Raw genomic sequence first — 16,829 nt, 5'->3', positions numbered from 1 at the left:
AAGTGACCACGGTCGCGGACGCCTAACAAACGCGGGCGTAGTGGAGATATTGAGAGGTGACAAAAAGAAACGAAATGAATTAAGAGATCAATTGTGACCGAGAGTCGTGATTGAACAGTCGTATGCAAGAGTCGTGAACAAATTGTCGTTTGTACAAATCGCGAGTCGAGACTTGTAACGAAACCGTTAAGCGAGTTAATAAATATACTGTTAAACAAAACGCCGTGTATTTCTTTGGTACCCTACACGTCCTACCAACACCTCAAATTTACCATTTATGAGAAAAATGTACATTTTCTGAAAAGTAACTTCGAAATGTTGTTTTATATACTTTTTATAAATCAGCGACGGTTTTGAAGTACAAGTCATATAGATAATATTTCTGGTATCAGCAAATTCATCGGTTGCAGACTACTTTAGGAAATAATTTATTCAGAATTTTCGGGATAAAATGCATCGTCACGAAATATCGGATAACCTTTTGCCATCTTTTAAGGGTAGCAAACGTGACACTTAAATATATCTAGGTTGATGTAAAGTGTGAAGGGTGTCACATAAAATGACAGGAGCGCCAATAAAACTTCTCATACATGATATATTCTAATAAGTACCAATCTAAAATATTCAGCCGCGTGTTTCGCGAAAATATAGGACGCATACAAAATTTTGAAGACTATATGACGCGAAATAAGCGTATACAAAATTTTATTATTGCACCATATTTCCGTATAGTGATAATAGAAACCTTTTACACCGAGCTGTTAACACTTTTCTGCGATAAAAATATCCAATATTGTGTTCCTTTCCGCTTTTTAATTTTTCAATTGTTTTAGTTCTTGAAGTCTCGAACATATTACATTTTGCACAATTAAATTGATATTAGTTGCACAATTAAAATACTAGAATATTTTTATCACATGTCTGTATTCATTCTACAGTTTAAGCATCTTCAGGATCTTCTCTCTCACTTCATATGCCAGGAAACATCCGAAATAAATCAACAGGAATTGCTTGACGTGGTGGGTACCTCAAAACTATCAGAAGCGCCGCAGCGAAATTCATTTTTAATAAGATTCTGGTCAAAAGCGAGACGTCCGATCCCTCTTCATCGTAGCGGCTAATATTGCACAGTCTTCCTTTTGATAGCTAATTTCTCAGAGAGCTCAAAGTGCCTCGGACTGTTCGCAAATTCGCCTACCACCCCACATAATTATATCGTTCTACAATCCCGTTGTATACTCCTGTCTGATACTACGAAATATGCAAGATTCCACCATCCGAAAGCGTACCTTTTGTTCACTTAGTCTTTGGACAAAATAGATCAAGCACTGCTTAGCGAATATATTAATGTTCTCCTTTGCGGATAAACAACAAAGCAATCCCTGTTTCTTTTTAGAAGTGTAGCTAATTCAAGAAAATAGACTCATGAAAATAATTCAACCCAATGTCTTTTCATTTGCACAAAAGACGTCCAGCCACAAAAGAATAGTGCTCGAAGCCAAATTAATAGGCAATCCACTATGATTTGGATTTAAACTAGATTCAAGTAGCTCTCTGGGAACTTATTCTTTTGAATCAAAGGGTTTCACAACGTTTCCAATCTAAATCTAAACAAGGTATCCGTATATCATGGATCTTCTGCGCTTTTCAATTTATGGACTAGATCAGTATAGTTACTGAGCAACTTATATCTAAGTATGCGCCATCCTTACAAAAGCGACACAACTCGAAAACCGTGCTTTTCATTTTATCACTATGAGAAAGTTCTTTAGAGCTATAAACCGAAAATGATGAAAGGACCAGTTAATCCTGTTTTATGAGCATTATACCACTCGCTGATAAATTTTACTAAGAAAGTAACGTGTCATCAAGTTTAAGGACAATTCTTCACATTTTTTAAATCTAGATCTGTAAAGATAGCAAACTTCGAAAGTGCACAGCGTTCGAGTGATAAACGACGCAAGTAGCAAAATTAATCATGGCAACCTCTCGATTACAATTTCCATTGAAAAATTTCCCAGTCGTCATCAAAGTTTCACGCAATAAAAAAGCATGAAAAGATTCTAGCAAAAGACGCGGCAATTCGACTCAGAGAAACGATCGGTTTCCGCACGAATGGCGGACGCAGAAGCGGCCGGTCGTCGGAAAGAGGCGCACGGTTTTATTCGGCTGTTTCTCACCGCTGAACTTTCTCTATGTACACGGAAACGTGTGCAGCGGTGAGAATTATATAGGAAGGCGTACGGCTGGGCGTAGAAGGTTGCCTCGGTCTCCCTGTGGTGAGTTGCACTTGTAAATGCACGTCTCTCACGGTATCCTAGCCCACGTCTACCTACAACCGCTTACCTATAACCCGGCTGAACGTATATGTACAACGGGTATATGGCCGCCGGAAGGTAGGCGGCTGGGAGCTACAGTGGGAACACAGTTCTTGCATTAGCCAAAGAAAGATTTCTGGGGAATGGAGTGAGAGAGCCAGGGCTAACCGAGCGACGGTGCAACGAAGAAAGGTACTACCCGTATAGACAGGGCCGCTTCTTACCGGCAGTCTGCCAGCCAGTACTATCGTTGGCCCGTCGTTGATTTTTCCCGCCTGTATCCTGCTGCTGGGATACTCTCAGAGCCCGCAGGGGGAAAGAAACGCGAGAAAAGGGGGCTCGTTTCAAGCGACGATTATCAACGCCGCTCTCGCCCCGTGGCCGCGCAATTTGAATGCCGCCGGCGAACTTATGAAGTTTCTGTCTGTGATTAATGCGCGAGTTTCTTTCGGGAAGGCCGCTTTTCAGCCCTTGAAAGAAACACCAGCACTCCGCGCTGCCTCGATTCGGTCCCCCCTTTCCAACGGGGATTTTATTGACTCTTATTTCGCCAGTAAGTTAACCTTTGATGTGCACGGGAGCTTAGGTTTAAATAGACGGGGGATGAGAAAAGGAAGTTGTGTTTAATGAGATTGAATTATCGTTGCTGTATGAATAGTGGATGAATAGTAAGTCTTCTTCCATCTTCATTTTAAAAAAATTTCCGAATATGTATATCGACCGCTTGCTGAAACGTCGAAATGTTGTACGTGTAAATGAGTCTAGCAAATATACAACCCGGAATTATATTCAAGAAACTACGTACATGTAACCAGATCATAAATAAAGGATAACATCAAGCAAGGATGCTGAGCCCAATTTCACATAGTCTGATAATACATACACACCCGCGCGCACACAGGTGGCAATCTTCGACACCTAAGATAGCACCTAGTCAATACCAGGCGATCCTTATTTCTCTTTCCACGTATATTTGTCTTATTGACCGGCGTATTCCTGTAGCAGCTTGTTCAAGTTGAACTAGCAGAACGTGGATCTGGTTCTACATTTAATTCTGGTTTGAACTAAACCTCACTTTTGGAAACCGTGGATTCCATCTTCCGGGCTGCACGACACGATATACGATAAAAAAGAGAAGAAAGAAAAATAAGAGAAATGTAGGGAGTGTACGTTTCGATCGGTATTTACGAATTGGTTGAAAATCATGCGAATTCGTAATGGTATCGGAAGAAAAGCCGATTCTCCGGGGAGTTTGGTCGAGTCTACTAAATGCTCTCGAGCGAACGCATCCCTGTCTCTAGACAGATCCTCTAGGAAAGTTCGAAACTAATGGCTGGAAATCGATGATACCTCGCTTTTAAGGATCTGTTCGGTTCGTTCCTGACTACGGAGAACCTTCTACTATACGAAGTTAACTTCGCGAGGTAAGCGTCGTTTTCGCAAATGATCGCGCGAACGTTCAATCGCGATCCTCGACTTTAGAATTCCAGCCATCCAACTCTCGACGAGATACTCCGCGGGATGCTGTTAATTCGTTTTCGCGTGTGCATTGTTTCTTCACTCGAGCAGGTATTTTTCTTTAGGATCGTAGAAAAGTTACCTCACGATACTCTTGAGCCAAGATATACAAATATTTGTAAAAAGCGTACATTACACGCATAATATCCTAACATCGCGATTTCTGGAAAAATTTAAATTTAACTGCAATAAGTGAATCGCTGAATGCGACGGTTTAGCCGAAGCTTAATTAAGTGTACGATTATAGTCACGGTTATTAAGAACTGAAATTTGATTGTTTCCTGATCCTCTTCATTTCCGTTCAGCGAGGAAACCGTAGTAATAGAGAAAAAAATGATGATATTATCGAATAAGTGGCTAATTGAGGCATTCCCGATGAATACGATGGTAATAAGCGGATTCACAGTACGTTTATGAGCCAGTTTTGAACCGCGGCCATCTAATAACAACGCCGCATTAGTTTCTGCTTATAGTGAAAAAAAAAGAAACTATAAAAATTGTTGAATTTTCTCAGATATTATGCAGCTTTAATTACAATTAAGACTATTTAAAGAGGACTTAATTGTTCTACATCAACGATGTTTTAATTTTTATATACGTTCCTCACTCGCTTCTTTTCTTCGCTTTACTTCTCATATCTTTTTGATGCTCTTATTTACGAAAACCTCTAAAAATCTACAAACAGTATTATCAATGAATTTATTCAATTTCCACAAGACGTTCCACGAGCAATTTTTTACACGACTCAGCGTGAGGATTTAGCAGTTCAAAGAACGATCGAAGTGCATCACCGAATGCACGAATCCTGTTCGAAGTACGAGTTTCCCAAGGAGCCGGGAAAGCCTGGTCATTAAACTTGAAAAAGCAGAAAGCAACGAGCATCAAAGCACCGTGAAGTTGGTCGGTCCTTTAAAGCTGCGAGGACAATTAATTGGCGTTCCACGCGGAGGATGTTACCAAATATTGCGGAAGATAATTAATGTTTAAATTCGAGTACGGTTATGTGCGTGTATAAGCGAACGAGAACGAGTTATTAATGTTTCGGCAAGAGAGAAATTACTTACCGAGTATCTGGCTAAGAACGGTGCGGCCATCTTCGCCGAGGCAGGCGCTCCGAGCATCAAAGGGATTTGTGAATTGCACGAATGCATAGCCTTTGTGCATAGATATTCCTGAAACAACAAACGATCATGACGTTCCAATACCAGCCACGGGTCTTTCTTCCAGCCACGCGAATGGAATGAAACAGAAATACCAAGATAATGGGAGGAAATCTTTAATTAAAATTGTTTCCATGAATTTTGATGAGGCATAGAGTCTGACTTGGCCGAACTCGTCATCGTGCCAGATACCAGATGAGGGAAGCTCGGATCGCGATTATTGAAAGGGATTCTTCTTCTTTTACCTTCTCTTTTCTTAATTTCTTCTTTTCCTTCCTATCCCTTTGTTCGATTTGTGACGTGTGATGGTGGTGAATAGTAATCGAGCAACGGCAAGGCGATTTGGAAATATTGAAATATAATTCATTCTATACTGATTCCAAAGTCAATTCGATTTGTTTAAACACTTATAGCAAACAAATAGAGAAGAGATGTTATTTTCGTTTCAGAAATACAATACTTCAATAGAATACCACTTTATAAGAATCGTACTTTATAAAAAGTTTTAGATCGACAATTTTTAGATAATTGTGACAATTGGATTACAGTACATGAAATATCTGTCCGGGTAGATTCGTCTGTCTTTAGAAATGCGATTAAAACTACATTTGAATGTGCTTAATGCACGAGCTTTTCTCTTTCGCCGGCGATTGTCCTAAATAAATTACGCGCTCCACAGAGTTTATTACAATCCATGGGGAACGAATTGCTTCACCTCCTTTTTCTACATTCATCGGCAATGAATTTTAATAAGATTTTACGTTCGAATCGTATGATCCACCACGAAACGTTCAACCTTATCTTACTAATGCAAAATACTGTTTTCACATATGTTAGTTGCACTTATCGCATCCATCGAGTAACCATAATTCCGTTAGTTTTCAGTATTCCAACATAGAGTTTCTCACACATATCTTTTGAAAGCCTATCCTTTGAGAAAATATAAAAGGACTGAGATGATTACGGTTATCGTACCACCGTATAACAATCGTGGAATAGAAATGTTACAATTTTTATACCACAGCCTCTAAAACAGTAACGTACATAGTAAACGTAGATCACAACACCGGACAGTTACGGTTTCCGTCGATGTAGAGAAGGCGGCACAAAAAGAGCTACTATAAAACAATATATTCAAGGAGAGAACAGCATAAAGTTCCACGAGATTTTCAGTCCCCGACATTATTAACATGTCCTAGGCAACTGGCGTGGCCAGATAAGTTTTTTTTAGCCATCACTGTCCGTTTCGGGAGTGGACACACGTTCAGTACGAAATATATCTGCATCCAGGCCGTGTATACCCACGGCTATATATATAACCGTGGCAGGAATATATGGAGATTTACATATTTGTTTCAGCATAATGAATTCCATGCATGGTCAGCTGCTAACCACGCAAAAGTTATTACGGGTACACAGATTACAGGCGGCTCCTGCGTTAAAATGAACGTATCTGCCGACTTGCTACGCAGACTGCCCACGGAATCGATGACCCGGCTGTGCCATGTGGTAGCCGATGTAAAATTAAAAAACAAAAAAAAAAAAAAAAAGAGAGGGAAAGAGAAAAAAAGAGGAGAAAGAAATGAAAGAATATCGGTTGAAATTTCGAACGAATATTTTCTAGCCTGGAATTCTGCGGCCTGTAGCCGGCGCATTTCGATTTTTCCCCAATGTTCGAAACGTATCTATATCGTCGATTTTGCAGGGGAACTCTTCTGCAGCAGATGTGAATTGTTATCGACAGACAAGTATTTGTAGGAAGATTTGACGCAATATATTTGTTGAGTATCTTGTTTTGTCGGCATAAGAGATTTCGCAGAATGTTGATAAAGCGTTTCATCCATCAGCGAAAAGACAGTTTATTCTCGTTTAAACGATAAGTTCTTTTGAAAAGTTTCCGAAATCTACGAGTACGTTATTCCAATATCTAAAGTAAAGCTCACTGCTCTTTAAATATCCAGCAAAGTATCAAGTATAGAATTCCGTATGAGAATCACGAAAGAGAACAATACGAAAATTTCAAGTACGTGCAAAGATTTGCTAGTTCTCTGGGCTGTCCAATTTTAAAAAGCACCTACATCAAGAACTTCGACACGAGATAACCGAATAACGTCTCCCACGAAGAATAAGAACTAATCGATCATATCTCCTTTATAACGGTACGTAAAAACGACAAAAAAGAAAGAACATGCTTTTTCACCGTACCGAAAAAAGGAACAAATTAAGTCTCCTTTGCATCGAATCCGAAAAAAAGTATGGCTAGCTAAAAAAGCGTCTCGCTCTATCTGGCTCATCGTCTCGACCGGCAACTTCTATAAAAGTTTCAACCTCTGCTCGCCGCAACGACAATTCGCAATTTCCCCGACGACGACTGTTTTGCGCTGGTCTTTTCGTCGTACACTGCGCAAGGAACCACCCCGCATCCTTATTGCCGGAGGACTAGAGAGGCCCGAGTCAACGGAGACGTGAAATTGGAAAAGGTTCGGCTTGTCAGATAGAGCACGGCTCCTGGAATGCTGGACCACTGGTGACAGCTGCGCGGAACAGATTGCACGAATCAAGTGGGTCCAACCTCGACGACGACCGCGACACTGACAACGACAATGACTTACGATGGTCCATAAACGAAATTTAGTAGTTCAATGGTTAATAAAAAGAAAAAAAGGAGAAAAAATATATGTATGTATATAAAATACAGAATATGAAAAGGTAACGATTTATTATATTACAAGTTTTTTGGGGCTATTTTCCAAGAAATAATTTGAACGGCGATATGAATAGGAATATCAATAGGAATAAAGTTTCAAAATCGAATATTTAAAAGTTTGATTATTTTTATATCGCTTTAAAGATTCGCAAAGCTGGAGACTATATATTAAAATTTACTACAATGTTTGCGGACTAAAGTTTCCAGCTACTCGAAGTCCTGCGTCACTAAATTTAGATTCTGACCTAGGCAACGACGACCACGGAAACTGTTCCGGTGAAGAATCGAAAATTGTATTAAATCCTGGGCGACGCGTATCATAAACCACGAGGGCCACCGGGGCGAAAGCATTTCGCTTTCGAATTGCGAAACGCAATAATTCGTGACGTTTCATGCGATACCGATTCGAGGGTGCAACGAGAAAAAGCGAGCTGAGGTTTCGAGTAACTCGATATTTCTTGTTGCGGACGTTTACGTTGTTTCTCTCGCGGAAATCTACATATCCCGTTTTTTGCCTGACCCGTGGCTAACGAGGAGATGCGGGGAGTGGGAAATCGAATTAAAAGGAAAAATAGATCGAAATAGAAAGCGGTAGGGAAGGGAGAGAGAAAAAAATGAGAAGGAAATGCACGAGCCCGACGAACGTTTCGATTCGAAACGATGGACCGGGCACGGTTCGGTAAACGATTGAATTTTCCGAGTCAGAATAACCAAAGCTGTTTTTGATTCCCCAGAAAAATGAGTACGCGCTCCCGCGTCATTTATGCATATGTCTGTCTCTTTGATTGACGATAAAACAGCCTGCGCTCGGGCTAACATTTCTTTTGGAAGGATAAATTCGAACGTGTATCTAGATGGAAAAGGGAGAGCGCGTGCCAGGTGAAAAAGTTACGAGCACTTACTGCCATTTAGATCACTTTAGGTCGCTGCTCGACGAAATCGAAAAAGGTACAGGTTCGTTCGAAAAAGAAAGAAAAAGAAAAAAAAAAAAAGAAAAAAAAAGAGGAGGAAGAGTTGGCAGTCCGAAAACAAAATGTTTCCGCTCCGAAACTTTTTCAGTACGATTCGTTGACCCAATTATTAATAACTACCTCTTTACTTTTTAACAATTAAAATGTTAAAGTTCAGTATTACAAAGGTATTTTGAATCGTAAGCTCTGTCAAATTTAAATCCTTATAACGCTTAGTGGTCCAATTATTCCGCACAAAATGCAGAAACTTTTCGTTCGATCCAACAAAAACAGTCCAACCAAATTTCATACTGCTCTTTCGTTTCAACCAAAAAGAACTCGAGCTTTTGACGTCCCCACTGTCAAATGCACGAATTAGCACAAGTCCCTGAATACGCTGGGGAGTTGAAGCCAGTACTCCAACTAGGTAGAACTTGGAAATAAAATTAAGCGACGGTCCAGTCGATAGACAACACTCGGGTACAATTCCGAACGTCCACTTGACTCGCGTAATCTGCTCGGTACAGCTGCCACCGTGGCCCTACTGAATGGGGGCAGTTCGGTGGTGTCCGCCGTGTGGTTGTCGTCTTATCTGTCGAATCGAAGCCCCCTTTTAATTCCTCCGACGATTCTCAAGTTCTCTGCCCGGCAAAGTTCGGCGCAGCCGCATTGTAGAAGCGGCGCATTTATTGTCTAGCCGCTTTATCGAGGAAGCTGCTGAAAGTAAGCTGTTTATCGGCAGCTCCCAGACACCACCGTCCTCAGCGGTGTCACTTTCCACGAGATTTCGAGCTTCCTGGCCAGGATTCAAAGAAGAGAGGGCAAGAGGGAGAGAGATAGAGAGTGAGAGAGAGAGAGAGAGAGAGAGTTCTGTGTCTCTGCTGGTCCGATTGGACGACTGGCCTGAAACTGGGTTTCCATCCTCGTGATAATGCTTGTGACACTTTGTAGCGTTAAATTGTTTTGAATTAGTAGCCCTAGCTTTCTGCTCGCTCATGAATTCTCGATAAAGCGCCCTGGCTAACTTTGGCCGCGTCTTCTGTTCTTCGGATTCCCGGATTTCTGGGCGTTTTTATATATTTTTGAAGAATATTCTAAGACGATTATGAAGATTCTAAGACGGATTAACGTACTTTTAGTTTGGCTTGCTGCTTTAATATCGCTTGTAGAATCGACGTACAAGTATGTGGGAAAATGTTAGATAAAACAATAAAATTGCAACTCACAATTTGAAGAAACGTAACGTTTTGTAAGAGTGGGACGATAGGAGCGTTCGATCAAGTAGATAAGGTCGGTCTGCTGTCAGACTAGGGTCGTGCAATTGCTCGACGATCTTACGATAACTCCAACGAGTCAGAAATTACAGTAAAACATACTGTAGGTTAGTTTCCATGTAATAATCGCAGGTAGCGATATTTTTAGCTCTAACACAATCTATTTCTTGAAATAATTTAACTGCAATATTTCAATGAATTTACGTTAATGAGTTTACTATTAATCTACGTTGGTCAGGAAATTCTTCTTCCACTTATATTTTGCAAAACTCTTTGTTGTTCTTAGGAGGCCTAGAACCGATTGACTTATTCAAATTTAATGCACCAAGTTTTCATTACGGACGTTGCATGCGACGTATCACGCGAATGCGAAGAAACTACGTCATAGACTGCGCTTTAATTTTCCTTGCTTCAGAGACACCAAACACGGATCGCATCGCGTACCAGTGACAGCTGTACGCAACAGACTCTAGGAAACTCGAAATTCGTATAAGTAAGACCGAGTTTCGCGAAACTTGCGTCAGTAGTAAAAGTGTGATACTTTTACTAACGAAATACGATCCTGTTGCTGTTCGTCAAACGGTAGAACGCGCTTTAGCTTCCCAAGAAATCGAGAATGAAATATCTTTTAATAATACATAATAAATTCCATGAAGTAGTAGAGATACGTAATATCGACGAGAAAATGGTACGAGTTTAATTCCTATCTTTTAGGATAAATCCAAAACTCAAAGAGAAATCCAATCTTGTACTTTTAATTTGTTATTGTTTCTTTTTTTTTCTCCACAGTGGATTTAGTTGGTAGCAATAAAGTACGTTTCCTAAACGAAGTTAGTGCTATAGTGAAAGCAACAAAGTCATCGGGGTTCGTGCAGCTAGAGACGGATATCCAATCGGGATATCGAAGGTCAAGGAGCTATCACGGCACAAATTGGGTTACCGAGGACGGAGCGTATCGAGAAAATCCTATTTCCAACTCGCTATTTTTCTCTGGCCGAACCGAGCTTCCACGTTTTTATACCGGATAACAGCGCGAGTCTTTCCTGTTATCCGACCCGATCTTTGAATCTTCTCAACTTTGGCCAGTTTGTAACTACCCTGCGCTTTTCCACTCCACCCTGAAACCGATGCTTCCACGCGAATCCCACAAATAAGGCTGCGCGTTATTTTATGCACTGCTTCTTAATTCTAGATAATATCGATTAAATGAGATTTTTTCTACGAAATCGAAATTTAGTATTTTATCTCAAGTTACGATTATTAGGGTATCAAATTTTCTGAAGTAAGCGCGAATTAATTTTTCATTTCCTTGCTAATTTTACCACTGTTATTTAGATTTCACAATTGTAAAGAATGAAAATAACAATTTTCGGCACAGTTCGTTGCTCAATTACAAATCAGCCACGAGTGAATTTCAACGAAGGAAAGATCCTTAAAATCAACAAAAATGAAAGCTCGTTGCGAAAGAAGATTCGTTTTTCTAAGAATAAATATTCATTCTACCATCAAATTGAAAAAATTCTTGCTACAGAAACATAAAAGGATATTTCCTCCCGTAGTTATTTTATAAAATATCCATCTCCGCCGTTATTTCAAACGTTATCTAAAATAGTTCAAAGAAATTTGAATTATTTTAAGGAAATCGGACGCTACAATTATTATTATTTGTGACAGTGTATCCCGAGAAGGGAAAAGATTCTTTGTCGTGGAAACATCTGACGTGTGACGGTCTAGCGAAAGAATCTGGAAAATGTCGGGGGTCGAAGCTGATCCGGGCTTTCGTTTATGTGATTCCACCGGAAGGAACCTACCTGCCAGACGGCCGTAACGCTGAAACATTCGCTCCACATCGGTCTTGCTGCACTGAAACGTGTTTAGATTCCCGACGAAAACTCGGGAATTCACCGCCTGTGGGTCCTGCGAATTGGTCTGGTTGCCCACTTTGCTCATCTTCATCGCCTGGAACAGAAGAATGTAACCGGATACCGGTTTATCGTCGGACGTGATTTGAGTGACAATGCAACGAAAAGTGATACAGTCATTTTATTGGCCTTCACCTTAATAGAACGTTCCTACGACCGATACTCGCGTCACCGGCTACACGGACGTTCGTTTATGACATTCGTTCTTGGATTTAGGCCGATTTCACGGGTCTTTTTATCGGCCTTCGCGTGGTCGTTTAATCTTCTTCGTTTCAGATACCATGATACAAGTATTGATACGTAAATCAACATAAAAAATTATTGGTATTAAAGAATGGATCGTAACATTTTTTCGTATATCTGACCTTGGAAATTTATTTTATAATCTTGCGCGTACTTTACTTGTATAACAAAATAAAACCAAAGTGTCTGTTCTTCGAAGTTACTTTTGAGAATGGAGGATTTTGAACGGGACCGAGTAGACGTTCAAACGCAATACTTTTATCAGTGAAAGATGAAACTTCACATATTGCGACAACTTCACAGAGGTTCGACGAAACTATCGTGTTCCCGGGTAACAAATAATGTGCTCAGTACAGTCTGGCGGAGACTTAATGAAATTCGCTGGAACCCTTTAAATTGACGAAAGATGCGCGGTCGTCGACACGTTGGGTCGTATCGTGCGGTGAGAACGCGAGGAATTAATTAACGCGTTTGCGATTCCATTCTAAAAACCACGAAGTTCGACGTGTCTACCTCGTTTCTCATTTTCCATAATATATACCACAAAACTAATGAGGTCGTTAGCCATGTCGACGCTAAATACAACACACGACGCGGATAGATTCTCAGTGGCAGGGCGATGCCGATTTTCATGGAATCTGTTAATCTCGTGTATGATCATGCGTTAATTGGGCGAACGTGTGCTAATTCACTCAGCCGGTCCGAGAAAAAAATTTCCCTGCCCTTTGATCGTATCGAAGCTCGATTTCAGTCTGTTTTCATCGCATGTTGTCCGGGGCAATGACTTTTTAATTGATACAAAAGATTTTTCAGCGGATATTCAACGAGCTAAAGTCCGCACGTTTTGATATTCAATAAGCTTCATTGCGCTAATTTTTCTCTGTTATATCTCTCTTACTATACTTCTTGTTCTAAATTTTATTCAAGTGTCCGCCATACGAGCAGCTATTATTAGGTTGCCTCAAAAGTTCCTTTTGTTCTATAAGAAAGTAGTAGATGCACAACATTTTTTGTTTTACATTATTTTATTGAATTATGTTTGATCCATTTTATTCTATTACTACAAAATAGATCATACATAAATCCATAAAATAATGTAAAATAGAAAATGTTGTACATCTATTATTTCACTTATGAAACGAAAAAGACTTTTGGCACAACCTGATACTTAGCTTAAAGCATTTGTTAGAATTCGTTATTCTACGCTTTAAGATTATTTCGAAAGTATCGCGTTTCTACGAAAATACTATTTGAAAATATTTATTCCTTTTTCCAATATTCGAATTATGAAATTTTCCTATCGCTACGGCTGCAAACGATACCGTGGATATCGCGTTTCATAATTAAAGCATTCAACTGCGAACAAATTTCGCTAAAAAGCGCGCTGATGGTGCAGTATTACCTTTCCACAAATGGCACGGTTGCATTATGAACCATATTAAACAAAAACGTAATGCGCTAAATAAATTAAATCTTCATGAATAAACACAATTTGTCGATCGCCGAATATCTACCCCCGCGTAAATGCGCCTGAAAATGTATAAAATCAAACGAAATAATGTTTTTGCGATCAAAGCTTGTGCAAATCATAAGCAAAGCGGATTTCGTGTAAAAGATCGACAGGCCACGTAATTTGCTGCATCGGTTTTTCCACCTTCCTTCACGTAAAAATCGACGCACACATCTACTTTACAAAATTGCCAGCGATGTGGCGAATTCTTCCTCGATAAAACCTACTTTCATCCGTCGCGTCGCGTCGCTGGCTAATTTCGATCTTCCCTTCAAAATTTACCTGGTATAAGTGTGCATGATTAACGTTCCTGATATTTTAATATATCATGCTCTCGCCATTGATCCGCATTTTGGTACCAATGACCGTGGTAGATAATTTGTGGGAAAAGATACTCGTAACTATTCCAACTTCAAAAATTTTCGAGTTCCTTCTTGTGCATTCCTGATATTGAGGTTTCGTATTTTTGGAAAAATATCATTCCGAAAATTCTATGAGAAAATTTTACAAAAATGGTCTGAACGCGAGTATGCACGAAGATTGAATTTTTATTGAAAACATGAAAATATTGTAATATGAAATTATGGTGCTCTTTTGTAGAGTATATCGATGAGCACTAACGATGCAGAAATATGTTGTGTAGTGGGTACATCGAGTAATGATATATATTATGTCGCGGCGCATGTAACCACCCCTTAATATTGGCTTGATTGATGTCGGAGTAATTACTAGCGAACACGTTCAGTCAAGGGAAATTGGAGATGCGTCTAATTAGTCCCGCACTGCGCCCCTTCTGTAATTAGCATAAACAGTAAGAATTTTCGTGGTCATTTGAAAGTGAAAGTTATCTATCCGGTAATATGAAATAGAATCTTACCGATTTAATTAAATCACAGCGCGTACAGCTCACGTGTAAACTGAATTAACGTCACTTTCACGGGAAACGATATATTATACCGTCCTCGAATTACTTCCCACAATTTCTTGTAGATTTTTTATCATTTTTAATTGTAGCCCTCTCAGTTTACAAATAAAGAATATCAAATACTAAAGAAAGATCGAAGAATATTCAGGTTACAAAAATTCATCAAGTTTCGAAAAAACGGCAGAGAAAAGTGAAATTAGTTAAATACCCGAAAGATACCCAGCCATTGAGGAATGCCAGGTAACAAAGCAACGCTGAAATTCGAGGTATATTTTATAAAGGTTTCCCTTTTCCTATCTCCATTACAAGCCGGCCCGATTCCAGCCACGAGATTCGTGACGAACGCTCTCGATGCGTTTCACAAACGCTTTCGACGAACGCCAACATTTTTTGGCCACGTTAGGTTTGATGCTACACTTAACGCGAACGATATTTCCCGTGGAAACGACGAGAATCATCGTTTTGTTAAAAAAAAGAGGAAAAAAGAACAGGCTCAGGTGGAACAAACAGAAATAGGAAATAAAGGAGAAAAGAAATAAAATAGAATAGAATAAATAAATGAATAAATCACTAAATGAGCATAAAAGAGTCGAGAGAGAGAGAAATCTCACCGTTTCTGAGCGTCTCTAGTCGTTCAATTTTATACGTTTCCTGTTGCCAATTTTACGTGAACTCCAAAAAATTTCTACGTAATATTTCCTCGACATCTCGAATCGTCATAGGAAGTTTTATTTTTTAGTTTACGTTCCGTTTCGTTTCGTTCAGGTTGGCCCGCTACTACAGGCTATGTACACTAAATTCCCATTACTTCCGGCTAGACGCATGGAAAACCCGAAAACATTGAATACAAGTGCGTGGGCGTATTGTTGTTGCCGTTGTCGCTGACGTTGCTATTGCTGCTGCTGCTACCGTTTCCCCCACTCTCAATTTTCTTTTCCCCGTGTTAATGTTAACACCATACGCGTGTTTTTAAATCGCTATACGCGAAATAAATCGTGCCTCGCATGCTCGTAACGGTTCTGTAACGAACACGAAGATTTTTATTTCGATTTCGGTGAATTGTCGTGCCGTTGAATTTACCGTACTGGCGATTTCGTACCGACGCATAGTATAAATACGTAGCGTATAAAATATATAATGTTGCGTTTTCCACGGTGATTATTGGGAAATAAAAATGAATCGATCTCTCCTCCATACCCTCTGGCGTTCCCGATATTTCTACTTTTAAATTCAACGATTCCATTCGTTGCAATTATTATGCTACGTTACCCGTAAAATTGTCATGGAAATTACTGGCATTTTTTCATTATTTTCGTATCGCTGTATTCACGCTTTTATTTGTTTCTGAGTGTCTTTTTTTAAATGATCTATAAAACTCATTTGAACGTGTATCTCTCTGTATAATAATATGTCGGTTTAGTGAGAGAAATATCTAAGAAGCATGAAAGTTAAGTAGCGAGGGTAAATGTGGAATATGAAAGGAGAAACGAATGCTCGTGACGAGTGCAAGATAAGGACTATCATTTCCGCATATTGATTCGCATTTGCGACCGGCTATCGACTCTTTTATGATATCTCTTTCCTTTACTGGCAGCAGAACCTAATGTTTTGATAGTACTTTTAACTTCGAAATTGACATGCATCGTACCGTCGTCGAAGAAACGTTCACGGAATTGTTAAAAATATTTAACCCTTTTAATATCGAATGTTCTTCTGATTACGGGAATAATTTTCTTAGCAAATACGTTCGTCGTTTAACTAATCCTTCCTCATAGCGCGGAGAGGTTGAAAAATTACTTGAAAGACAAATGAAAAATGCTGCCACGCGTTGCAAGCACGCTAAAATATTTTCTGGAATAAAATCTCTTCGAAAAACTTGATTAACTGAATAGAACAAACGATAATAGTGTGAACAAATGAAGTGACATGGTTTAATAATTTAATATAACCACCTAATGATTCGTAAATTCACGCGTATTTGGTGTGAAAATATTGCAGTGTGTTTCACCTGCAAATAGTAATTTGGAATTCTTTCAACTATAATTTTAACGAAAACATCTCAAATGGAGCACGCAGTTGGTGTACTTTTCGACGAATTGCAACATAAATAACGGCGACAGTGGTGCGAAATTTGGGACCATTACAAACAAAAGTGTAATTAGAAATCTGAACGTCGTCGATTCAAGCCGAGGCAAGAATCCGATTCGGAAACTTTGATGGAATTTCTCAACAGTGAGCACCTGCGAATACGTTTCAGCCAATGTATCAAGAGACGTGATACAATTCTCCATGAAATAAAATT

The 16,829-nt window shown here is 39.5% G+C and overlaps 1 protein-coding gene across 5 annotated transcripts in view; it reads right to left on the bottom strand.

Annotated features, from left to right (window-relative positions):
* The window catches only part of LOC126873204 (uncharacterized), a 246,174-nt gene that overhangs the window by 88,376 nt on the left and 140,969 nt on the right, over window positions 1-16,829 (bottom strand). For all 5 annotated transcript variants that reach the window (XM_050633839.1, XM_050633838.1, XM_050633837.1 and 2 more), the window contains 2 exons: window positions 11,739-11,886; window positions 4,901-5,008 (listed from right to left, as the gene is read on the bottom strand). In XM_050633839.1, coding sequence (XP_050489796.1) covers window positions 4,901-5,008; window positions 11,739-11,883 — 253 coding nt within the window. In that variant the 5' untranslated portion in view covers window positions 11,884-11,886. The remainder of the gene's footprint in view (window positions 1-4,900; window positions 5,009-11,738; window positions 11,887-16,829) is intronic.

The sequence above is a fragment of the Bombus huntii genome, chromosome 14 (assembly GCF_024542735.1).
Source record: "Bombus huntii isolate Logan2020A chromosome 14, iyBomHunt1.1, whole genome shotgun sequence".
NCBI lineage: Eukaryota > Metazoa > Arthropoda > Insecta > Hymenoptera > Apidae > Bombus > Bombus huntii.
The sequence above is the reverse complement of the archived record's forward strand: the minus strand, read 5'-3'. Positions and strand labels throughout refer to the sequence as shown.